Source organism: Eubalaena glacialis, chromosome 16 (assembly GCF_028564815.1).
Source record: "Eubalaena glacialis isolate mEubGla1 chromosome 16, mEubGla1.1.hap2.+ XY, whole genome shotgun sequence".
Lineage (NCBI taxonomy): Eukaryota > Metazoa > Chordata > Mammalia > Artiodactyla > Balaenidae > Eubalaena > Eubalaena glacialis.
The window spans coordinates 15661301-15687071 of NC_083731.1; the positions used below are offsets into that span (position 1 = coordinate 15661301).

At 40.6% G+C, this 25771-nt stretch overlaps 1 protein-coding gene across 1 annotated transcript in view; it reads right to left on the reverse strand.

Moving 5' to 3' along the window:
* Positions 1 to 13662: 13662 nt before the first annotated feature.
* Positions 13663 to 25771, reverse strand: part of GPC6 (glypican 6) — a 1059846-nt gene continuing 1047737 nt past the window's right edge. The window contains exons 8-9 of the mRNA XM_061170848.1: positions 21788 to 21963; positions 13663 to 17987 (exon numbers count right to left, since the gene is read on the reverse strand). Of these exons, the coding sequence (XP_061026831.1) occupies positions 17785 to 17987; positions 21788 to 21963 (379 nt within the window). The 3' untranslated portion in view covers positions 13663 to 17784. The remainder of the gene's footprint in view (positions 17988 to 21787; positions 21964 to 25771) is intronic.

The following is a 25771-nucleotide window of genomic DNA, read 5'->3' on the forward strand; positions in this document are numbered from 1 at the left end:
TCAGAGTTATTTTTGGATTCTTGATTCTAATTCCAGATGTTTTTCAATAGAAGTAGGCAGGGTGAATTTAAATAGGAAGCTTAGTTGTAATATTACCCAGGACGTCTTCAGCTGGGTGGATGTTTTGAAAAACTATAAGGTGTCACGCACATTTGAGTGCAAATTGATCTTGTGAATAGCCATTATTCATACCTAGGGTGACCGTGTAATTTATCATTCAAACAAGGGATACTCTCCAGAGAGTGAAAGGGTGCTATTAATAATTATATTGGGACAACAGATATAACTGGGACTGTCTCGGACAATTTGGGACATAAAAACTTCTTATTTATACCTTGTGAGTGGAGAAGAGTATTTAATCATTCAATGTACCACAGTTCCTCTGAGGTTTCTTGTGTTGTCTTTTTTAAACCAGTTTTCTTTCCACAGCACCCCTTTGCCTTTCTCTTTACTCCATGGTGCATGGTGAAAGCCTGTATTTATTGCAGCAATTATACAGTCAGCTGTTCATGAGTTTGCTCTGTACTCCCATGCTTACATTAGACCCTTGACTTCTTGGAAACAGGGCGCATGCATTCTTATCTATCTATCTATTTTTCTATCTATCTATCTATCTATCTATCTATCTATCTATCTATCTATCTATTATCTATCTATCTATCATCTATCTATCTATCATTTATCTATCTATCTATCTACCTATCTATCTAATCATCTATCTACTTATTTATTTATTTATATTGTGGTGAAAGCCACATAACATAAAATTTACCATCTTAATAATTTTTAAGTGTATAGTACAGTCTATGTGTCTCCTTGTGCAATAGATCTCTAGAAATTTTTCATCTTGTAAAACTTAACTCACTGACCCGCAACTCCCCTTCTCCTTGGCATCTCCACCCCCCCACCCCTTAGCAACCACCATTCGTAAGGTCCTCCCGTTTCATCCATCTTGTAGCATATGAAAGGATTTCCTTCTTTTTTAAGGCTGACTAGTATTCCATCGCACGCATCCACCACGTTTCCTTCATCCATTCATGCACTGATGGACGTGTAGGTTGTGTCTACCTCTTGGCTATTGTGAATAGTACTGCAGTGAACATGCGAGTGCTAATCTCCCTTCAAGATCCTGTTTTCAATTTCCTTGGGTATGTACCTGAAAGGGTGGTATTGCTGAATATGTTTAGTTTTTTTTTTTTTCCTATGTTTAGTTTCTAAAGGAAGCTTCATACTGTTTTCCACAGTGGTTGCACCATTTTATATTCCCAGCAATAGTGCACAAGGGTTCCAATTTGTCTGCATCCTCACCAACACGTGTGACTTTATTTATTTATTTATTTATTTATTCATTTATTTGATGGTGGCCATCCTACCTGGCATACGGTGTTAGCTCATTGTTATTTTGATTTGCATTTCCCTGATGATCAGTGATGTTGAGCACCTTTTCATATGCTTGTTGGCATTTCTCTGTGATTTCTTTTTAAGTTTTTCATTAAGTGCCATTATTTTATATTGTCTGTAGGGAGTCTTCCCTTTGAGAGGAGACCTTCACACTGAAGGTTCATAATTGATCAAAATAACGTAGACAACATCACGTGTTTCATTGTGTGTGTGTGTGTGTGTGTGTGTGTGTGTGTGTGTGTGTTTTGTTTTGTTTTGGGCCACACCTCATGGCATGCGGAACTTCCCTGACCAGGGATTGAACCCGCACCCCTTGCAGGGGAAGCGCGTAGTCTTAACTGCTGGACCACCAGGGAAATCCTCATGTGTTTCAAATGGCACTGGATTTCTATTCTTTTCTCTTGCTTCATTTTACCTCCTTCATGCCATCCTATATCACTCTCCCTGCTCGTGAGGTCCCAGGAGGGAAAAGGTCATAGGATTTCTCCAGTGGAAGAAAGATTTTGGATGTAGGGGAAGTCTTTTTTATTTCTTTCCTGGAGAAATTCATTTTGCCTTCACGTTTCTCATGGCTCGTGCTGTATGTCTACTAATACGCTGCTCAATGTAAAATCTTCTCTTTTCAATTAAACATAAAAGGCCCTCAAGCTTAAAAACAAACACATGCACAGAATCTGGGCTTATCTTTGGCTGTAGGAATATAGCCTTAACATGCTAATTCATATGCAATGGTTCAAACAAACAAATAGCAGTGAAATCATTATGGTGTTATCAACAAGCTTTTTAATAAAGCTATTTGGGTGAAATTTCTTTGGCTTGATACAATTTGAGGACATCTAATTTTTCACACATAGGAATTCAGTATATGCTGATTCACAGTATGTGATTCAGGACCAGAGATGAGTTAGAAGACTCTTGGGGTATCATTCTACTAAGACTCGGCTTGGAGGATTTGTTACTGGGTTTCTGTGGCTGAGCTACTGGGGACTGGTTCTATAAATAAGTGAGAGGTTGATAGGAGCCAGAATGATTCACATTAAAGTCCTTAAGATTTGGGTAGATTAGGGGTGAGGGAGAGAAAAAGAAGCAGAAAGGGAGAGAATAAACAGACTGAGAAGACCTTGGCTCCACCAGGAAGCGTCTCTGATCTGGAAAATAAGGATGATAATTCCTGCCTACTTCATGGAGGTGTGGTGAAGATTATCAAAGAAAATGAATTCGAAAGCTCCCTTGGGTGAAATGCTTTATGTAAATACAAGGCATTTGATATCATGAAAGAGTAGGAAATAGAGTTTTGCGAACCAACCTTTCTCTAACTTGATATTCACCTACCTTTATGAAATGCCCAAAGAGTACCTTTTAAAGCGGGATAAAACCTGTAATCAGTAACCTCAATTCTCTCAGGTAAGGAGGGCAAAGACATGAGGCGGAATCCAACAATAAAAGGAGCTCTAACTCCGTGAAGAAGAAAGACACATGGTACTCCACAGTTTGGTCCTTATTTTAACTGAGAAAACTGTCACAAGGACTTCGATTCAGCTGGGTCTCAATGTCATACTTTCAAGATGCAGTCAAGTTAGTCAACAAAGCAGCCAGACCAGTTGTCTGTTTGCATTGACTAACAGCTGGATAGTTGTTTTTTTTTTTAATTTTTAAAAATTTTATTTTGATTCTTTACTCTTTTTTAAAAAATTAATTAATTAATTAATTAAGTTTTGGCTGCTTTGGGTCTTCGTTGTTGCGCGTGGGCTTTCTCTAGTTGCAGAGAGCGGGGGGCTACTCTTCGTTGTGGTGCGTGGGCTTCTCATTGCGGTGGCTTCTCTTGTTGCGGAGCACAGGTTCTAGACGTGCGGACTTCAGTAGTTGTGGCACGTGGGCTCTAGAGCGCAGGCTCAGTAGTTGTGACGTGCGGGCTTAGTTGCTCCACAGCATGTGGGATCTTCCTGGACCAGGACTCGAATCCGTGTCCTCTGCATTGGCAGGTGGATTCTTAACCACTGAGCCACCAGGGAAGCCCTTCGTTGGATAGTTTTGATTTATATTTTGGGTCCACTTGACTGTCTGAACGGACAATAAATTATAGACAAGGCTAATGTATAGGAAGAACCCCTGAGAGTTGGGCTAAGCCTGATTTGCTTTCTGTGGATGATTTGCTTTCTGTGAATATGATGTTTAAGCCAACTTGACAAACAAGAGGAAAGCCGATTTGGTACGTATGTTCCTGTCCTAGGCATCAAACTTTGGTTCACAATGGCTTTAAGTTCAATGCTATGCAAAAAACCCAGAATCAGTCGTTTGTCTACTTAGAATTTTAATTTTGAAAAAAATTGAAAACAGAGAGCAACTAAATGGCACTACATCTTGGAATAAAGTTTTAATACATATCCTCTGTGCAAGTAAACATCTGTGAATGCCTGTTCATATACTTGATGCCAATTCTCAGAACACCCTTGGAAAATTCAATTCTGTGTGTAATAAAAAACCAAAATTATCCTTATATACTGCCACTTTTCTGCCTACTTGTTACAGATCTCAGTTCCTATCATGGCCTCGCCTGTGTGGCTCAGCAAGTTAATTAATCTCACTGTGTTTCATTTTATTCAGTATAAAACGAGCATTATTATTCCTACATCATAGAGATCCTATAAAGATTAAGTATATACATAAAGACCTTAGCATACTTCTTTGCTAAAATGTGCTTTAAAATACTAGTAAGTGCCACCAGCAGGGCTGCTGTGTAGGGATGGGTCCTTTTAGGGCTCTGGCTTCACCAGGTGGTAAAAGACCAGGGTTTTTAAGCATGCCTTCCCCTGTGTAACTTTCCATCCATCTCCCACTATCCAACAACTCACTTACTAGTCCTCATTTCTGTAGATCCTTACATTTGCTTTTACTCTGCCTGGAGATCTCTGTCCCCATGTCTGCACATGGCATCTTCTTCCCATGATTAGGTCACAGCCTGAGTATCACCCGGGGAGGCTCTTCTGGACCACAGGTCTCAAGGGGCATCTCCTCCTTAGTCACTACCCCATTTTGTCTCAGTTCTTCATGGCGTCTTGCTCTGGTACCTAGAACTGTGTCTGACACGTGATATAGAGCTCATCACATTCTTTTTTAAAAGAATAGATGACCGTTACTGCCTAAGTCAATTTTTTCTTTTATTTTAAAACTCTACGGACATTAGTTCCTATCGAAGGGCAGATGGCTTTATTCAAGGTAAATACTCTTCTGCTTGCCTTGAATCCAGTTTGTTTGTCTTCTTTCTGCTTCTCTCCAAACTTGAACACTCACTGGGTAAAATTTCCGTTTTCTTGCTCTGCTTTCTATTTCAACATGTGCAAGAACATGAGCTCCTTAAGTGAGCTACAAAGGCAGGCATCTAATTCCTCCTGGCTTCACTGTGTGCTCCATTCATGAGCCGACAAAATATGTTTGGCCACATGTTTATATAAGCAAATAAATATATCTGTGGAATGGAGATGTATCTGCACTAAATTGGGAATGTCTGTTTGAACAGACAGAATTGTGGCTACATCTTTCTAGCTATTTCACAAGTTAGTATTTGAAAAATCAATGTCAATTTTCATATTTGTGTGTATATTTTGACTATAGTCCATTTATCCAAAGAGCGAATTAAAATAAATATTGTTGATAAGAGTGGCTGTGGTTTTATTATTTTTTTCTCAAAACCCATTTGGAAGTTTTTCCTTTCGATGAAATTGGTTCCAGTTTATTTCCAAATAGCATTTGTTAGATTCTGCTTTTTACATGGAATTAGCCTAAAGTTCTTTAACTGTTTTGTAGAAATCACTTTGCTTAATAGAAATCAACATAGTAGTAATATGAGCTAAATTATAATGTTGCTTACTGTTAAATGTTATATTTGTGATAACTTTATTTACATAGGTTCCTTTATTTAAAAGGGCATTTTTGAAATAAGTGATGGATTTGTAATAATCATGGTTAACTGTAGTAAAGAATGGATACTTCCAAGCTGGTGGTTTTGACAACCCGTGACTGGCACCTAGACAAGGTTTAGCATTGAGCAGGTGTTTAATAAATATCTGCTAAGTGAATCTTTAGCATGCTATACAGAATTTAGCATTCCTGAGAGCATGGAAATTTCAGAAATAAAAAAGCAGTGCAATTTGCTAAATTTGGAAATTGTTAGTCCTTTTACACATTATCTTAGTTTTTTTTTTTTTTAAACATCTTTATTGAAGTATAATTGCTTTACAATGGTGTGTTAGCTTCTGCTTTATAACAAAGTGAATCAGTTATACATATACATATGTTCCCATATCTCTTCCCTCTTGCATCTCCCTCCCTCCCACCCTCCCTATCATCCCACCCCTCTAGGTGGTCACAAAGCACCGAGCTGATCTCCCTGTGCTATGTGGCTGCTTCCCACTAGCTATCTATTTTACATTTGGTAGTGTATATATGTCCATGACACTCTCTCACCCTGTCACATCTCACCCCTCCCCCTCCCCATATCCTCAAGTCCATTCTTTAGTAGGTCTGTGTCTTTATTCCCATCTTGCCACTAGGTTCTTCATGACCTTTTTTTTTTTTCCTTAGATTCCATATATATGTGTTAGCATACTGTATTTCTTTTTCTCTTTCTGACTTACTTCACTCTGTATGACAGACTCTAACTCCATCCACCTCATTACAAACACCTCCATTTCATTTCTTTTTATGGCTGAGTAATATTCCATTGTATATATGTGCCACATCTTCTTTATCCATTCATCCGATGATGGACACCTAGGTTGCTTCCATGTCCTGGCTATTGTAAACAGAGCTGCAATGAATATTTTGGTACATGACTCTTTCTGAATTATGGTTTTCTCAGGGTATATGCCCAGTAGTGGGATTGCTGGGTCGTATGGTAGTTCTATTTTTAGTTTTTTAAGGAACCTCCATACTGTTCTCCATAGTGGCTGTATCAATTTACATTCCCACCAACAGTGCAAGAGTGTTCCCTTTTCTCCACACCCTCCCAAGCATTTATTGTTTCTAGATTTTTTGATGATGGCCATTCTGACCGGTGTGAGATGATACCTCATTGTAGTTTTGATTTGCATTTCTCTAATGATTAATGATGTTGAGCATTCTTTCATGTGTCTGTTGGCAATCTGTATATCTTCTTTGGAGAAATGTGTATTTAGGTCTTCTGCCCATTTTTGGATTGGGTTGTTTGTTTTTTTGTTATTGAGCTGCATGAGCTGCTTGTAAATCTTGGAGATTAATCCTTTGTCAGTTGCTTCATTTGCAAATATTTTCTCCCATGCTGAGGGTTGTCTTTTTGTCTTGTTTATGGTTTCCTTTGCTGTGCAAAAGCTTTTAAGTTTCATTAGGTCCCATTTGTTTATTTGTGTTTTTATTTCCATTTCTCTAGGAGCTGGGTCAAAAAGGATCTTGCTGTGATTTATGTCATAGAGTGTTCTGCCTATGTTTTCCTCTAAGAGTTTGATAGTGTCTGGCCTTACACTTAGGTCTTTAATCCATTTTGAGTTTATTTTTGTGTATGGTGTCAGGGAGTGTTCTAATTTCATGCTTTTACATGTACCTGTCCAATTTTCCCAGCACCACTTATTGAAGAGGCTGTCTTTTCTCCACTGTATATGCTTGCCTCCTTTATCAAAAATAAGGTGACCATATGTGCGTGGGCTTATCTCTGGGCTTTCTATCCTGTTCCATTGATCTATATTTCTTTTTTTGTGCCAGTACCAAACTGTCTTGATTACTGTAGCTTTGTAATATAGTCTGAAGTCAGGGAGCCTGATTCCTCCAGCTCCATTTTTCGTTCTCAAGATTGCTTTGGCTATTCGGGGTCTTTTGTGTTTCCATACAAATTGTGAAATTTTTTGTTCTAGTTCTGTGAAAAATGCCAGTGGTAGTTTGATAGGGATTGCATTGAATCTGTAGATTGCTTTGGGTAGCAGAGTCATTTTCACAATGTTGATTCTTCCAATCCAAGAACAAGGTATATCTCTCCATCTATTTGTATCATCTTTAATTTCTTTCATCAGTGTCCTATAATTTTCTGCATACAGGTCTTTTGTCTCCTTAGGTAGGTTTATTCCTAGATATTTTATTCTTTTTGTTGCAATGGTAAATGGGAGTGTTTTCTTAATTTCACTTTCAGATTTTTCATCATTAGTATACAGGAATGCAAGAGATTTCTGTGCATTAATTTTGTATCCTGCTACTTTACCAAATTCATTGATTAGCTCTAGTAGTTTTCTGGTAGCATCTTTAGGATTCTCTATGTATAGTATCAACAGCTTTACTTTACAGTGACAGCTTTACTTCTTCTTTTCCGATTTGGATTCCTTTTATTTCTTTTTCTTCTCTGATTGCTGTGGCTAACACTTCCAAAACTATGTTGAATAATAGTGGTGAGAGTGGGCAACCTTGTCTTGTTCCTGATCTTAGTGGAAATGGTTTCAGTTTTTCACCATTGAGGACAATGTTGGCTGTGGGTTTGTCATATACGGCCTTTATTATGTTGAGGAAAGTTCCCTCTATGCCTACTTTCTGCAGGACTTTTATCATAAATGGGTGTTGAATTTTGTCGAAAGCTTTCTCTGCATCTATTGAGACGATCATATGGTTTTTCTCCTTCAATTTGTTAATATGATGTATCACGTTGATTGATTTGCGTATATTGAAGAATCCTTGCATTCCTGGAATAAACCCCACTTGATCATGGTGTATAATCTTTTTAATGTGCTGTTGGATTCTGTTTGCTAGTATTTTGTTGAGGATTTTTGCATCTATGTTCATCAGTGATATTGGCCTGTAGTTTTCTTTCTTTGTGACATCTTTGTCTGGTTTTGGTATCAGGGTGATGGTGGTCTCGTAGAATGAGTTGGGGAGTGTTCCTCTCTCTGCAATATTTTGGAAGAGTTTGAGAAGGATAGGTGTTAGCTCTTCTCTAAATGTTTGATAGAATTCGCCTGTGAAGCCATCTGGTCCTGGGCTTTTGTGTGTTGGAAGATTTTTAATCACAGTTTCAATTTCAGTGCTTGTGATTGGTCTGTTCATATTTTCTATTTCTTCCTGGTTCAGTCTTGGCAGGTTGTGCATTTCTAAGAATCTGTCCATTTCTTCCAGGTTGTCCATTTTATTGGCATAGAGTTGCTTGTAGTAATCTCTCATGATCGTTTGTATTTCTGCAGTGTCAGTGGTTACTTCTCCTTTTTCATTTCTAATTCTATTAATTTGAGTCTTCTCCCTTTTTCTCTTGATGAGTCTGGCTAATGGTTTATCAATTTTGTTTATCTTCTCAAAGAACCAGCTTTTAGTTTCATTGATTTTTGCTATTGTTTCCTTCATTTCTTTTTCATTTATTTCTGATCTGATCTTTATGATTTCTTTCCTTCTGCTAGCTTTGGGGTTTTTTTGTTCTTCTTTCTCTAATTGCTTTAGGTGCAAGGTTAGGTTGTTTATTCGAGATGTTTCCTGTTTCTTGATGTAGGCTTGTATTGCTATAAACTTCCCTCTTAGAATTGCTTTTGCTGCATCCCATAGGTTTTGGATCGTCGTGTCTCCATTGTCATTTGTTTCTAGGTATTTTTTGATTTCCCCTTTGATTTCTTCAGTGATCACTTCGTTATTAAGTAGTGTATTGTGTAGCCTCCATGTGTTTGTATTTTTTACAGATCTTTTCCTGTAATTGATATCTAGTCTCATAGCGTTGTGGTCGGAAAAGATACTTGATACGATTTCAATTTTTTTAAATTTACCAAGGCTTGATTTGTGACCCAAGATATGATCTATCCTGGAGAATGTTCCATGAGCACTTGAGAAAAATGTGTATTCTGTTGTTTTTGGGTGGAATGTCCTATAAATATCAATTAAGTCCATCTTGTTTAATGTATCATTTAAAGCTTGTGTTTCCTTATTTATTTTCATTTTGGATGATCTGTCCATTGGTGAAAGTGGGGTGTTAAAGTCCCCTACTATGATTGTGTTACTGTCGATTTCCCCTTTTATGGCTGTTAGTATTTGCCTTATGTATTGAGGTGCTCCTATGTTGGGTGCATAAATATTTACAATTGTTATACCTTCCTCTTGGATCGATCCCTTGATCATTATATAGTGTCCTTCTTTGTCTCTTGTAATAGTCTTTATTTTAAAGTCTATTTTGTCTGATATGAGAATTGCTACTCCAGCTTTCTTTTGATTTCCATTTGCATGGAATATCTTTTTCCATCCCCTCACTTTCAGTCTGTATGTGTCTCTAGGTCTGAAGTGGGTCTCTTGTAGACAGCATATATATGGGTCTTGTTTTTGTATCCATTCAGCCAGTCTGTGTCTTTTGGTGGGAGCATTTAATCCATTTACATTTAAAGTAATTATCGATATGTATGTTCCTATTCCCATTTTCTTAAATGTTTTGGGTTTGTTATTGTAGGTGTTTTCCTTCTCTTGTGTTTCTTGCCTAGAGAAGTTCCTTTAGCATTTGTTGTAAAGCTGGTTTGGTGGTGCTGAACTCTCTCAGCTTTTGCTTGTCTGTAAAGGTTTTAATTTCTCCATCAAATCTGAATGAGATCTTTGCTGGGTAGAGTAATCTTGGTTGTAGGTTTTTCTCCTTCATCACTTTAAGTATATCCTGCCACTCCCTTCTGGCTTGCAGAGTTTCTGCTGAAAGATCAGCTGTTAACCTTATGGGGATGCCCTTGTGTGTTATTTGTTGTTTTTCCCTTGCTGCTTTTAATATGTTTTCTTTATATTTAATTTTTGATAGTTTGATTAATATGTGTCTTGGTGTGTTTCTCCTTGGATTTATCCTGTATGGGACTCTCTGTGCTTCCAGGACTTGATTAACTATTTCCTTTCCCATATTAGGGAAGTTTTCAACTATAATCTCTTCAAATATTTTCTCAGTCCCTTTCTTTTTCTCTTCTTCTTCTGGGACCCCTATAATTCGAATGTTGGTGAGTTTAATGTTGTCCCAGAGGTCTCTGAGACTGTCCTCAGTTCTTTTCATTCTTTTTTCTTTATTCTGCTCTGCAGTAGTTATTTCCACCATTTTATCTTCCAGGTCACTTATCCGTTCTTCTGCCTCAGTTATTCTGCTATTGATCCCATCTAGAGTATTTTTAATTTCATTTATTGTGCTTTTCATCGTTGCTTGGTTCCTCTTTAGTTCTTCTACGTCCTTGTTAAATGTTTCTTGCATTTTGTCTATTCTATTTCCAAGATTTTGGATCATCCTTACTATCATTATTCTGAATTCTTTTTCAGGTAGACTACCTATTTCCTCTTCATTTGTTAGGTCTGGTGTGTTTTGACCCTGCTCCTTCATCTGCTGTGTGTTTTTCTGTCTTCTCATTTTGCTTATCTTACTGTGTTTGGGGTCTCCTTTTCACAGGCTGCAGGTTCGTAGTTCCTGTTGTTTTTGGTATCTGTCCCCAGTGGCTAAGGTTGGTTCAGTGGGTTGTGTAGGTTTCCTGGTGGAGGGAACTAGTGCCTGTGTTCTGGTGGATGAGGCTGGATGTTGTCTTTCTGGTGGGCTCGTCCACGTCTGGTGGTGTGTTTTGGGGTGTCTGTGGCCTTATTATGAATTTAGGCAGCCTCTCTGTTAATGGATGGGGCTGTGTTCCTGTCTTGCTAGTTGTTTGGCATAGGGTGTCCAGCACTGTAGCTTGCTGGTCGTTGAGTGAAGCTGGGTCTTGATGTTGAGATGGAGATCTCTGAGAGATTTTCGCCATTTGGTATTACGTGGAGCTGGGAGGTCTCTTGTGGACCAGTGTCCTGAAGTTGGCTCTCCCACCTCAGAGGCACAGCCCTGATGCCTGGCTGGAGCACCAAGAGCCTTTCATCCACACGGCTCAGAATAAAAGGGAGAAAAAATGGAAAGAAAGAAAGAAAGAGGATAAAATAAAATAAAATAAAGCAATTATAATAAAAAATAAGAAAAAATTTTTAAGAATAAATTTATTAAGAAAAAAAATTTTTTTTAATTTTTAAAAATAGATTTATTAATTTTTTTATACTAAAAATAAGAAAAAAATTATTAAGAAAAAATTTATTAAGAAAAAATTTTTTTAATTTTTTAAAATAAAAAATATGAAAAAACTTATTTAAAAAAATTTTTTAAATTTTTTAAAAATAGAAAATAAGGAAAAATTATTAAGAAAACATTTATTAGGGAAAAAAATTTTTTTTAAGTAAAAAAAAAAAAAAACAAAAAACGGACGGACCTAACCCTAGGACTAACGGTGAGAGCAAAGCTATACAGACAAAATCTCACCCAGAAGCATACACATATACACTGACAAAAAAAGGAAAAGGGGAAAAGTTAATATATCCTGCTCCCAAAGTCCACCTCCTAAATTTGGGATGATTCGTTGTCTATTCAGGTATTCAACAGATGCAGGCACATCAAGTTGTTTGTGGAGCTTTAATCCGCTGCTTCTGAGGCTGCTGGGAGAGATTTCCCTTTCTCTTCTTTGTTCGTACAGCTCCCGGGGTTCAGCTTTGGATTTGGACCCGCCTCTGCATGTAGGTCGCCTAAGGGCGTCTGTTCCCCGCCCAGACAGAACGGGGTTAAAGGAGCAGCTGATTCGGGGGCTCCGGCTCAGTCAGGCCGGGGGGAGGGAGCGGTACGGAGGAGGCGGGGCGAGCCTGTGGCGGCAGAGGCCGGCGTGACGTTGCAGCAGCCTGAGGCGCGCCGTGCGTTCTCCCGGGTAAGTTGTCCCCGGATTACGGGAGCCTGGCCGTGGCGGGCTGCACAGGCTCCCGGGAGGGGCGGTGTGGAGAATGACCTGTGCTCGCCCACAGGCTTTTTGGTGGCGGCAGCAGCAGCCTTAGCGTCCCATGCCCGTCTCTGGGGTCCGCGCTGATAGCCGCGGCTCGCGCCCGTCTCTGGAGTTCGTTTAAGTGGCGCTCTGAATCCCCTCTCCTTGCACGCCGCGAAACAAAGAGGCAAGAAAAAGTCTCTTGCCTCTTCGGCAGCTGCAGACTTTTTCTCGGGCTCCCTCCCGGCTAGTTGTGGTGCGCTAGACCCCTCAGGCTGTGTTCACGCAGCCAACCCCAGTCCTCTCCCTGGGATCCGACCGAAGCCCGCGCCTCAGCTCCCAGCCCCCGCCCGCCCCGGCGGCTGAGCAGACAAGCCTCTCGGGCTGGTGAGTGCTGCTCGGCGCCGAGCCTCTGTGCGGGAATCTCTCCGTTTTTCCCTCTGCGTCCCTGTTGCTGTGGGATCCGCGCTGATAGCCGCGGCTCGCGCCCGTCTCTGGAGCTCGTTTAGGCGGCGCTCTGAATCCCCTCTCCTTGCGCGCCGCGAAACAAAGAGGCAAGAAGAAGTCTCTTGCCTCTTCGGCAGCTGCAGTCTTTTTCCCGGACTCCCTCCCGGCTAGCACCGAAGCCCGAGCCCCAGCTCCCAGGCCCCGCCCGCCCCGGAGGCTGAGCAGACAAGCCTCTCGGGCTGGTGAGTGCTGGTCGGCACCGCTCCTCTGTGCGGGAATCTCTCCGCTTTGCCCGCCGCACCACTGTGGCTGCGCTCTCCTCCGTGGCTCTGAAGCTTCCCCCCTCTGCTACCCGCAGTCTCTGCCCACGAAGGGGCTTCCTAGTGTGTGGAAACCTTTCCTCCTTCACAGCTCCCTCCCACTGGTGCAGGTCCCGTCCCTATTCTTTTGTCTCTGTTATTTCTTTTTTCTTTTGCCCTACCCAAGTACGTGGGGATTTTCTTGCCTTTTGGGAGGTCTGACGTCTTCTGCCAGCGTTCAGTGGGTGTTCTGTAGGAGCAGTTCCACGTGTAGATGTATTTCTCATGTATCTGTGGGGAGGAAGGTGATCTCCGCGTCTTACTCTTCCGCCATCTTGCCCCAGGTTCCCATTATCTTAGTTTTTGACCTCATTTATAAAGTACTGACATCAGTCAAGCTACTAATTTATTTTAGAGAAGAAACCAACACAAAAGAAGAGAGGTATAGTATCTTCCATACATGTTTGGAAAGCTCTAAATGTTCTAAAGTTCTAAAAGTTCTTGATTTCAAAGGCCAAGTGTACTTAGGTGAGTGGTGCTGATTTAATCTATGGTTCTTTTTCTTTTCTTTTTTTAAAAAAATATTGCAGCTTCTAAAAAGTTCTCAAACAAAAAAAATTCAAAAGCTCTGAAATTTAGACTATGACAGTAATTAAGAAAATGCAGAAAGGGCACTGGTAGATTTTTAGAAACTATTTTAATACAAGATTAATAGCAATTTTCTATCCAAATCAGAAATGAAAAAAATCTTAACCCAAATAATATTCATTTGACAGTCACATAAAATTTTAGGTTTGATTGGTGCACACATTTGTCCTGCATATATGTTATGCATATGCACACAGAGACCTCACTACTACGCCATCTTGAGGTGTCTTTTCACAGAAGTACCTCATTACAAGGCAATGTCAAAGATTCCAGTACTTTTCAACTTTCACTGAGGCTCAAATAGCCCCATGCTAGGCTGAGTCCCGTGCTGTAGCAAACTGTGTTATAGCAAGGCTCCAGAATGCATACAAATCAATACTCTCTTTGTAGAACTTGGCCTAAAACTAAACACTGGCTAATGTCTCCACCGAGGAGGAACACATTGCAAATTTGTAAGTTATGGTCTCCTTACTCTTCTGTTGGCAAAGCTAAAGTGCCCCTCCCCTCCCCTTTTTTTTTTTTTTAAAGTTAGAAGTCAGATTTGTTAGTGACTGTAAGTAAATGAAAATGAGTTTGAATTTCTGCAAGTTTTGGATAAGTCAAAACTTGCATTTGCTAACCCTTCCACCTTTAATCAAACCACCTGGTAATTAGCCTTGCAAAGAGAAGTAGTAAAAGAATCACAACTCAGGAATTGCTAAGGTTTTATTCCTCCTTGGGGACTTCAGTTGGTGTTCAGTGTGTAGCCAAAACATGTACGTAATGGCTAAAGACTTAAAGTAGGCTAATGTCTGCAGCAGGGAATATAAATTAAATATCAGGCTTCTGCGTCCAATAATATTTTCAGTGTGTCTGATTTATAGAACGCTACTTTTATAATTCCTACTGCTTATCAATGAATAGTCGTGTTTTTCAGTGTAGACAAAGTAGTATTATCTATCCCTTACAACTAAAGCAGGTAACACAAGATATTGATCTGGGTAAGTCACTGTAACGGATTCAGATTGCTAGTGCTAATGTTCTATGATGGCTCTAATCAAAGTCCCGACTTGACCTTCATTCAAACGAGAGAAGGCTGTCGTGGCTGTCCCTCAATACAGAACCATAAGTGGAGCTCAAACTCGTGAATTTGCAATCTATTCTTCTCTGCTAAAGACTTTAGCCTCTGTTTAGCTTTTGTTATAAGGTATACAAAGTATAATATACACCAATTACAGACGTGTATTTCTGTTAGAAAAATACATATTATAACTAAAGAACATGTAAATAGAGGCACTTCAATAAGCTAAGTGTTTGCAGTTATAAGCATCACCCAACAATTCCTAGCATCCGATTTCAGTGAGCCCATCCCTCTCTACTCATAACAGAGGTTATGATGTGATTACAGAATTTAGGGGACATCAAAGCAAATGAGGACAGGTCAGGAAAAATAATGGAGCATCGTTGCCTCCCCTATCACTATGCTAAAACGAGAGAAATTAATTTGGTGAGGGGAGGGGGAGAGTCCAAAATACTTACTGAAATGGGTTAACTAGATTAAACTAATTCCCTTAGGGCACAAAAAATTCCCATGTGAAATGAGTCTGAAAATCATATGACATAGTAGGATGATGATAAAAACCAGGAAGTACAATTTGAATAATATTTTGACCACATCCATGCAGGTGACTAATACTGTGGCATCATTAACTGACAGTGGATTCAGTTCTCTGCCTGGCTCATATAGATCACTATAGCGCACCAATATGAATAGTATTGTTAACGAAGGTGTTGAAACAGATGAAGCAGGCGTTCATATATTGTCTGTGTGGTTAGTGTTTATAGAACATGGGTTCACATTCATTAATATAATGTGTATTCACATACATGCACAAAACCCTTTGGGGGTGAAAGTACAGGGAAAACAAGGCATTCTGATCTATTTCACAGAAAACAATGCAGATATATTTTAAAAAGGAAAGACTTGGAGCTTAAAGCTATAAAAACAAGTTATGACTCAAATATTTTGGAAAATCAAGATTGATTTAATTTGTATTGCACCTTAATTACTGGAGAAAGACAACACTGATTTCTGAACATACAACACAATGAGCAACATAAATGACTGGTCCTTCATAGAGATGTTTTATGTGTAACTGGCGATAGGAAGCCAAAGTGCGGCAGTGAAATGAATGGTTTTCTAGAAGTATGTAATGCTGAATTAGATTGTACTAATTTCATAAAGATTGAAGTGAAAAGATGCCACAAAATCTCTCAGAATCCTACATTCCGTATTTCGTTAGGCATACAATAGCAATAGATGCTTCTAAATACTTTGTTTTGCAAAAGTGCTCAAGTATACTTAATACTATTGTGCCGCATGTGTTCTCCCTAAATGTGATGACTAAATCAATAACTAATTATAATTTGGATGAGTACGGAGATCGAAAAATACCATTGATATGTCACGACTGCCAATGGGTTAATTAACATGTGACTGGCATACTATGGTGTCTTGAAACATTACTTTTCCCAACCCCAGATACACCATGAAAACCAAAAAACACATGGATAGCCAATGGTATTCATAAAGCCCCAGGTTAGTTTATTTTGCTTCTCTCTGTCAGGAGCATAGTGCCTGGCTTTGGCACACCTGGCGGATCAGTTAGGCTGCAAATCAGCCTCTTGAATTAGGATATTTCTCCAAGTGCCAAGCAGGAATCCTAGGCTGAAGGCGTTGTACCGAAAGCAATGGTTTTGTGTGAATCATATTCCTTGCGCATACGGTTTCCATGACCAGTAAAGTTCTGCACACCCACGGCTCTGCCCATGCATTCGATACAGTCTGGAGCACCCAGGACAAAACATGCTCATGTGAGAAGGGTGTGCCCTGGCAAACTTTTAATAAATGGACGGTTAGATACGTAAAAAGTTCTCTTTCTTGATTCTTGGTGCTCACAGATCATTGAGGAATCCCTTCTCTGAGCCGCACAAAACAAGAAGAGCTGGTTGACAAAACATTTTCGTTACAAAGGTGTGTCAACCCTGAGCTTGGAATTAAGAAGTTAAAATCTGTGATTTATATATATATAGATATAAAAATAGATGATCATACTAAGACTAAAAAAGTGAAAGAAATCTCCATGTCAATACTATATATATATTTTTTTTGTCTTGAGTTTTTTGTTGTTGTTGTGAGTTATTTTGTAAGAGAATGCCCTTGTGATGCAGAAACCAAGTGACACAAAGCAAATAGTTAAAAATGAAAACTCACTTATGGATCGAATTGTTTATCGGTTCATTAAAGGAACTCTTCTTTTGGGAGGGTAATGAGCACGGGGCAGAAACATCTAATTCATGTCAAGCCTGTGGCTAAAGCAAAGCAATTGTATGGTTGAAGATTATTTTCATTTCAGACCCTTGAGGAGGATGAATTCATGAGGGTGTCCACTAGTAACTGGAGATGAAGGGAGAAATCTGTGCCAATTGGATACAGTGGTCAGACGTTAAGAGAATTAAGGAAAATGGTGCCATTACTGAAATTGAAATCGGGCAGGATGAGAGAGAGGTGCTGAGTTGTAGCACATTTTACTCTCAGATTAAAGATGGAATTCTAAATTTCCTATCAGTACCTCTGAATCAGCTTGGCATTGTATGGTTAGCGTGCAAGACCTCCAAGACAACAGTGTATTTTCACTACATTAAAAAAAATTTCAAACCTTCTCCGCATAAGCATTTTGTAAACCTGATTTGTCACAGAAAAGCTTACACTGGGAGTTGGCTGGCAATGCCGAACTTACAACGTTAAAGCGCTTTTATTTTTCTCGTTTGCCTCTTTGTTGAAAATGCAGTTGTCTTGGGGTTTGGCCTGATTTTGCAAGGAAAGTTATTTTCTTCCTATTTTTTTTAAATGGGGAAAAAAATGAAAAACTCACAACGTGAGATTCCTTCACTTCTGCAGCATAAAAGCAAATGAAGGTAAGAAAATCTCCTGGTACGAAAGATTTGAGTAAGAATTCTCTAGAATAAACAAGTTTCCCACAGATGATAGCTGAAGGAAGGAGGAAGCAGTCCTGTCTGGCAGCCGGTACTCTTTGGGAAAACAAAAAGGGAGGCATAGTGCAGTACTGCTCTCGTCTCATAGAAAACGGTAAGCTTTTGTGGCATGGTCCATTGTCCAAGAGTGTAAGAAAAGAAGTGAGTTGGCCGTCCAAATAGCTAAAATGCAGTTTCATCTGACCCAAATCCCAGGATTATCTGCACAGTCTCTGCCACGCCAGGGCGATGCAGACGAGAGATCCTGAGAGGAGGGAGCGTCCCAGCTGCGCTGCAGAAGAGTCTACTTCTCTCCTGTCAGGATCCACTGCCGGGGCCTCTGTGGTGACAAACTCAAACTCCGTAGGACACACATCATCCATGCACCCACTGCCACTCCCCGAGCCGCTGGATTCATCACCTGGTGCAGACAGATGGAAAGGGAGAGTTAGACCCAGTCTAGCAAAGAGTGGGGCACACGTGAGATTTGGGCATGGAGGTGGCAGGGGCCATCTCCCCACCCAAGGGTCCTCCACCCCACTCCACCCCCATGGGTTTGTTTTTAATGGGCAGGTTTGTGATGTGTGGGTGGACTGTATCTAAATAGACGTCTGAAACATAGTGCTTCATTTTTATTTTTTTATTTTTGGCCGCAACGCGAGGCATGTGGGATCTTGGTTCCCCAACCAGGGATGGAACCCGTGCCCTGTGCAGTGGAAGTGCAGAGTCTTAACCACTGGACCGCCAGGGAAGTCCCTGAAACCTAGTGTTAATAGAGACGTCTGTGTCTCTATTTCTGACCAAGCTGAACATATTTAATACGTAGCTCTTTACAGAAGAAGTTTGCCATTCTGCGCTTGAAACCAATGCCCAGGTGTCCACTTAGTATGCTCTCTTAGCCTGGCATCGTCCCTGCCTGCCTCAAATGCCTTCTGGGCCTTCTCTATTCCCACTTCTGACTGCTTGGTTCCTTCATGTTTCTTAAACGCTTTATCTCAGATCTGGGTCCACTTAAGTCTCCATCCATTACTAGCTATGTGAAAGTACTTATCAGCATTTGCAACTCTATTATTTACTTTCTTGTTCCCTCCATGAGAATGTATACTTTTTGGGGGAGAGCAGACACGTTGTGTATACTCTTCATTTCTGTATCCCCATTGGCTTTAATGGCCCCTGGCATATAGCAGGTTCACAATAAATACTTACTGGATAATTAAATATGCCTTGGGCAGTTTCTTCAACTTCTTTCAGTTTCCCCAACTCCATAGCTACTGACAATAACATTCACCTTGTTGAGGATACGTGAAAAGGCCCTGATAAAATGTGTGAGGGCACCAAACCCAGTGTGTGCAATGATGCCTGATGGAAGAAATGTGGCTCCTACAGCAAAGATGACGTAGATTTTAACCTGCTGTCTTTTATTTAAATGAATTAGGGCAAGCCAGTTAGTCTCACTGGGCTCTGCGTGCTCACCTGTAAAAATGAGAATAATCATATCTATTTCACTGAATTGTTATAGGGTATAAGTGAGATAATGTTCCTAGCAGGGCTTAGGAAACGGTACACCTGGTAAGGACGTTTGCTATTTCCCCTCCTTGCTCAATGAGTCCATTCAATAGCCCTAAATGCCTCCCTGTTGGCCTGAAATGCTGATGTCCGTGTTGAGCTGCTTTGAAAGACTGGCACCACCTTGGCTGCTAGACGCTACTTAAGCAAAGCCAGGTAATGCAGGGACCTTCCAATGTCCCCCCAATAAGCACGGCTCAACTCAGTGCAATTTTTTTTTAAATGTGACATCTAAATACCACATAAGATCACTTGAATACACTATACCAGGTTCTTAACATTTTCTCTAATTTATCTTTAGTGGCCTTGCAAGGGGGAAAATGCCCATTAATTAAATTCAGAGATATCACAATTGCTAAGGGAATTATATTATACACTGGTATTATGAACAAGAAGTAATATAACCTTTACAAAGATATTACTAAGGTGATTTAGAATATTAGAAATGTGGTAAGCAAATAATGACAAGAGAATCTAGTTGAGAAAAATAATGGCCCCATCTCTTTCTGAAAGGAATCACAAATGCAGGTGTTTAAGGGGCGATTTTTAAAAATGTCGAAAGCAATAAGGCTGATGATGACTATAAGATGTGATAGTGGTTTATATGACAGACACTATCCTAATGTAGGAGGCCAAGTTCGATGCTGGGGTTAGAGCAAAGTGATGGTCTTAAGTGTTGCTGATTTTTATTTTCTTTTTAGGGGAAATGGAGCAAGGTCTCTCCTCGAGGACAGTCCCTAAGCTTTGCAGATTGACATGTATACAACCTCTTTCGGTCACAGAGGAGAGAGAACCAAGGCCAACATCAACTCATTCTTATGTATTTTGAATTATTTATTCCAATAGTCATTCTCTAGGTAATAAAGCATTTTATTATATTAGATAGAGAAGACAGAAAAGATAAATTGAGAGGAGTGAAACTAAGGAATGAGCAGGGGAGAAGCAGCAAAGGCTAAAACCTCGTGTAATTTTCTCTTCTGAAGAGGGGAGGAGAGGTTTAGTAAAGAGGACGAGACATAATGGGAGGACTTGAGAAAGTTTACAGCAAGTCTATCGGGTTGGCAATGATCCTGCACTTAGAAAGTTAATTTTTGAGTTATTTAAAAGGGAATTAAGCATGAAAAATTTTCTGCAGGGGACAACTCAGTAGAATGATGGTTAAGACTCAGATGACTTCATGTCTTCCATCTGTAACTTGTTTCTTTCTATCTCATTAATTCAAGCACACAGCATCATCTTTTGCTTCAGTGACCACATTACAGAATCACTGGCAACTCCACATCTTTTTTTTTTTTTTTTTTTAAGGATAACAACTAGTTTTTTATTCTTGTTTGGCAACTCCACATCTTAAGTTCAAGAAATCTTTTCCCAAGAACTCTCTCTAGAAGAATATATATATATATAAAATACATAAGAACATATATATTCTTCTAGAGAATATATTCTTTTATAATATATAAAACAACAAAACAAAAAAAACTTGCCTTTATGCATCTAGAAACCACTTAGACAAAACCCAAATATAGTTAGTTTCATTTGATGTGCATTCAGTAGTCTTTCAAATCACTTCTGATATTTTGTGATCTTTAATAAAATAGTCATGTGTAATATTACTTCAGCATTTTACTATTTTTCTCAGGATTTCAGATACAAATGTCAGTGGGTCGTGTATGTGCATGGTTGGAGAAGGAGAAAGAACTGATGCAGTTGATTCCATGGCACACGAGATATTATCTTAGCTCCTTTACACACAGCCTCAAATGAACCTCCCAACGATCCTTATTCAGGAATGCTTCCCATCCTATAGAAGAAGAACCTGAGGCTCAAGAGATAACTTGTTCAAGACCTCAGTTCTTGAGTGATACAACAGGGATTCCTTCCCAGTCTTGTCTGAGTGAGCAAGCTTGAGAATATTCTTCCCTTGGTGGTTGGGAGGAGGGACGGGAGTTTGAGGCAGAGACATAAATGCTGACGGGGAAAGGAGAAAGGGAAAACATTACTTTGCTGCCTTATCATTAATGGATCAACTGGCAGACAAAACTCCGTTTTAGCTTTAGTATAGCTGAATGTCAGCCACTGAAACCATTCCTTAAGAGCAGTTATGATTTTAGTAGTATCCTAAGTTCTGCAGAGCAGACATCTCTGCCCCAAGGACTATAAATAGCTTTGCAGATGGGGTAAGAATGACACAAAAGAGCCAAGGTGCACACTGCTCTTAAAGAAAAATTACAATAAACTTATTTACAAAACAGAAACAGACTCACAGGCTTAGAGAATGAACTTATGGTTATGGGGGGCGGGGAGGGAAGGGGTGGGGGGGGAAGGGATAGTTAGGGAGTTTGGGATTGACATGTACACACTGCTATATTTAAGATGGATAACCAACAAGGACCTACTGTATAGCACAGGGAACTCTGCCCAATACTCTAATGACCTATATGGGAAAAGAATTGGAAAAAGAATAGATACATGTATATGTATAACTGAATCACTTTGCTGTACACCTGAAACTAACAGCATTGTTAATCAACTATACTCCAATATAAAATAAAAATTAAAAAAAATTCTTTCTTTAAACAAAAGACAAATTATGGTATAATCTTCTATAATGGTTTTCACTCTGGAGGTTACAGGTGCTGGTAAAGGCGTTCTTACTCGTGTCCTGGAAGTTGACGTCATTGCCGTTATACGCGTTCTTCAGTTTGTTGGTCATCACACGGAGAGCCATGATCTGCTGCCTGATGAACGTGTCGGGCCGCGTGATGTCCACGTCCACCTCGGGGTTGTTGATCTGGTTGGTCAGCCCATCGTTCATGATCTCAGGCAAGTATCTGCCGGGCAGAGAGGGAGGACAGGGTAGGGTGAAGCAGGAGCGACCTCGAAACCAGATTCTGCCACGTTGTTTCTAACAGTGAGCCCAAACGTTGGCAAAACTCGGGCTCGGTTCCTGGAAAAAAGGCCAAACGGTGAAAACAAGGCATACATCTTCCCAGAGGGAGACGTGGCAGTCCTGCTACTCTTCTCACAAGGCTCTCGCGCCTTCGGCTTCTTTCCCATTTCTGGTGCTCCTTATTGGAGGGTTGGAGCACAGACTGCTACAGCAGCCTCGAACGGACTTCCTTGTCCTCGTCTTTCCATTCTAGCACAACCTGCACAAGCTGTCCGGTTAACCTTCATCAAATATTGCTTTCATCATGTCACCCTTCTGTTTACAACTTGATGATAGTAGCTAATGTTTACGGGGTGCTTACTAAATGCCAGGCACTGTGCTAAACACTTCACACGCATTAAAAAACTTCAGTCTCCCAGCAAGTCTAGGAGGTAGGTACTATTTCAGCCCCGTTTGTATCATAGAAAACTGAGACTTAGTGAGGATAAGTAACTGTGCAAAGTCACAGAGCTAATGGAACTAACGTCAGAGCCCACGTGCCCAAACACTGCACCATATTGCCTGGTTGATCATAAACTACAATTCACACTTCATGGCTCAGCAATCCAAGCCCATCTCCACCTCCTGTCTACTTTCTTAGGCTGCAACGCTCCCTTCAAGGTACCCTCCTTGCCTTATGGAATCTTCTCCCTGGAACCATCTTATCTTTGCCGGCAAAGAACTTTCCCATTCAAGTTTTAAATATCGTTGAAGACCCAGGTCAATCCTCACTTTCTCTTTGAGATGTTTTCCAGTTTTTAGGGATCTGCCCACTTTTTTGTAGGGCTTTCAAGTTCGGCAGGGTATTTTGGGCACTGCACAAAGTCATCTGCTGAGGGAGGGAGCTGGGGCTGAAATCCAGCCCGAGTGCCCGATGCAGGGCACCATCCACCAAAAGGGGTGCCTTTTTCTTTCCTTTTCCTTTACTTTTCTTCTCTTTTGTGGGAATCTTTTTATTTTAGAAAATTTTAGCATGCACCAAAGTAGAGACAATAGTATACTAAACCTTCATATTCCCATCTGGGCATCTTTTTCTAATTCCTACAAAGGCACTATGTTTGTCTGTGTCCCGGTAAGAAACACATGGCACACTCAAAGGAGCAATAAAGAGAGTTTAAAGAAGAGACTGTTTACAAAGGTGTGAACAGTGTTGAAGGAAACCAACCAATGTGGCAAAGAACCCTGGGCCTGGCAACAGCAGAAGGGCCAGAGGGGATGGAGCTGTTACCAGAATGCATGAGATCTGAAACCATGGAATGCAGCCAGAAGACACTGCAACTGCCAAACCAAGACCCCTCAGGGAGGGAGCGGAGGGAATGATACCCTGACCTCTCTAGTCCCTCCTTCTGACCTCTGGCTGGTGCCTCCCATTGGCTGAACCCAACTGGAAGCCAACAGGAAAGGATACCCAGGTGATGCAGTCTGTAGAGGTTCTCCTGCAGGGCACAGACCAAGGTGGAGGGGTGAAGAGTGGATCTCAAGGCGAGTCAGAATATCCAGCCAAGCATCTGATAGGCTGGAGCAGCCCTGCCTAATTGCTTTCATTATCATTCTTTTACAGCCTCTCTCAGTGTTGCTTGAAAGCCAAAAAAACTTCCCTTCCTCTATTTTGTCCTTCCTATTTACATTTTCTCATACAATATACTTATGCTTAAAATTCTTCCCCTTCCCGCAGGTTATTTTCCAATTTTCTGAATCCAAAGGCTCTATCCATCAGCCTCCAAAAGAAGAAATAGAAACACACAAAGAAACTTTTATATTTAAGCCATATTTCAGGTGTTGAAATCTTATGTATGATGTATTTGTGCATGAATGGGTTTACCATTTTATTTTATTTTGTTTTGAATTTAATTTTTTTATACAGCAGGTTCTTATTAGTTATCTATTTTATACATATTAGTGTATATATGTTAATCCCAATCTCCCAAATCATCACACCACCACCCCCCCCCACCACTTTCCCCCCTTGGTGTCCATATGTTTGTTCTCTACATCTGTGTCTCTATTTCTGCCTTGCATGGTTTACCCATTTTATTTATTTATTTAAAATTTATTTATTTATTTTTGGCTGCATTGGGTCTTTGTTGCCGCACGTGGGCTTTTTCTAGTTGCGGAGAGCGGGGGCTACTCTTCCTTGCGGTGCGTGGGCTTCTCATTGCGGTGGCTTCTCTTGTAGCTGAGCACGGGCTCTAGGTGTGTGGGCTTCAGTAGTTGTGGCTTAGTAGTGGTGGCTCGCGGGCTCAGTAGTGGTGGCTCACAGGCTCTAGAGCGCAGGCTCAGCAGTTGTGGCACACAGGCTTAGTTGCTCCGTGGCATGTGGGATCTTCCCGGACCAGGGCTCGAACCCGTGTCCCCTGCATTGGCAGGCGGATTCTTAACCACTGTGCCACCAGGGAAGCCCGGTTTACCCATCTTAAATCAGAGGTCCCAGAATAAGCTCCATGTCTTCATCCATATCTTGAATAAAATTGACTTCATGATGTATACTACATAATGAATAATAAAGCACACAGAGCGCATTGCAAATTCTTTTCCATAGAACTTCACAGTATTTACTGCCCTAAAAAATGTCCTAATTGAAATGAAAGAGTCATGGAGCTATATTTCTTTATTTTTGCAGTAAAGCGTGATGCTTGTGTTGCCTTTTAATATATCTGGTATACCAATAAAATTCTGTTAGATTCTGAGATTGTCTTCCTGATATAAGTTCTAAAATATGACATTGGATTGACTGTCATTGACATTCAGTTATATGTGCCGGGCTGCGTGAGCTCTACCTAATCAGTAAAGCCCATCGGAATAAAAAATATAAGGGCAGTCCAGCCTTTGCTGGCACAGGAGCTGAGAGGGGCTGAAAGGTGCCCATGGTTTCTGGTGTTGCCCTTGGACCTTCTGGACAATGGCCCATGCCGCTGTACCTATGCTGAGTCAGAGAAGGGCTTTGTTTCTTTCAGCCGCTGTGCGCACGGCACAGCTAGCCGAGACTCATTTATCAGAAGCTGACTGCGATAGCTTACATGGGAATGCCACCCTTGGGAGTCTGAGCAGGCAGGAACAATACAAGACTTGCAAAGAAACCCAGCCTCGAACTGTGCCTGCTGATGCTCAGCTACTTACAATAAAACCAAGTAACAGTGCACCCATGTCCTCAAGAACCTTTTCTCCTTTAGTGTATTCAAAGGGGAACTTTAGAGACAATATGGAAACTTAAACCGAAAAACACAGTTGAAAAAGAAAATGGCCATTTTGTCACTCCAGGGGTACATTCTGAGGCCAAATCTGTGGATGTCCAGAGTGCAGCCTGGGGGATCAATGGAAGCCCAGTTCAGCACCAGCCCATTTATTTGTTGCCTCTCTTGTTTGATCTCTTTACATAACGCTCATATCCTGCAAGAATGGACGCATCTTTGAGCCCATAATATTCTTCCCTTTATTAGATTTTGCACCAGCTCTTTGGCTTGAGGGCATTCTATTTTTGCACCATCATAGTCTGGGAGACATGGAAAGGGAGGAGAATCTTGCTACAGAGAGCCCAGGTTCTGAGGCGGGCTGCACACTTACATGGGGCAGGGAGAACCCAGAAATGAGGACAAATTGGAGGGGTGTCACTGTTTGCCAATACCTCATGCTGTGGTGTGGAAAGTGAGTGGAATCCGGGAATAGTCAAGCATAGCTTCCCCATTTTGGTTACCTCCTATTTTGTAAGACCA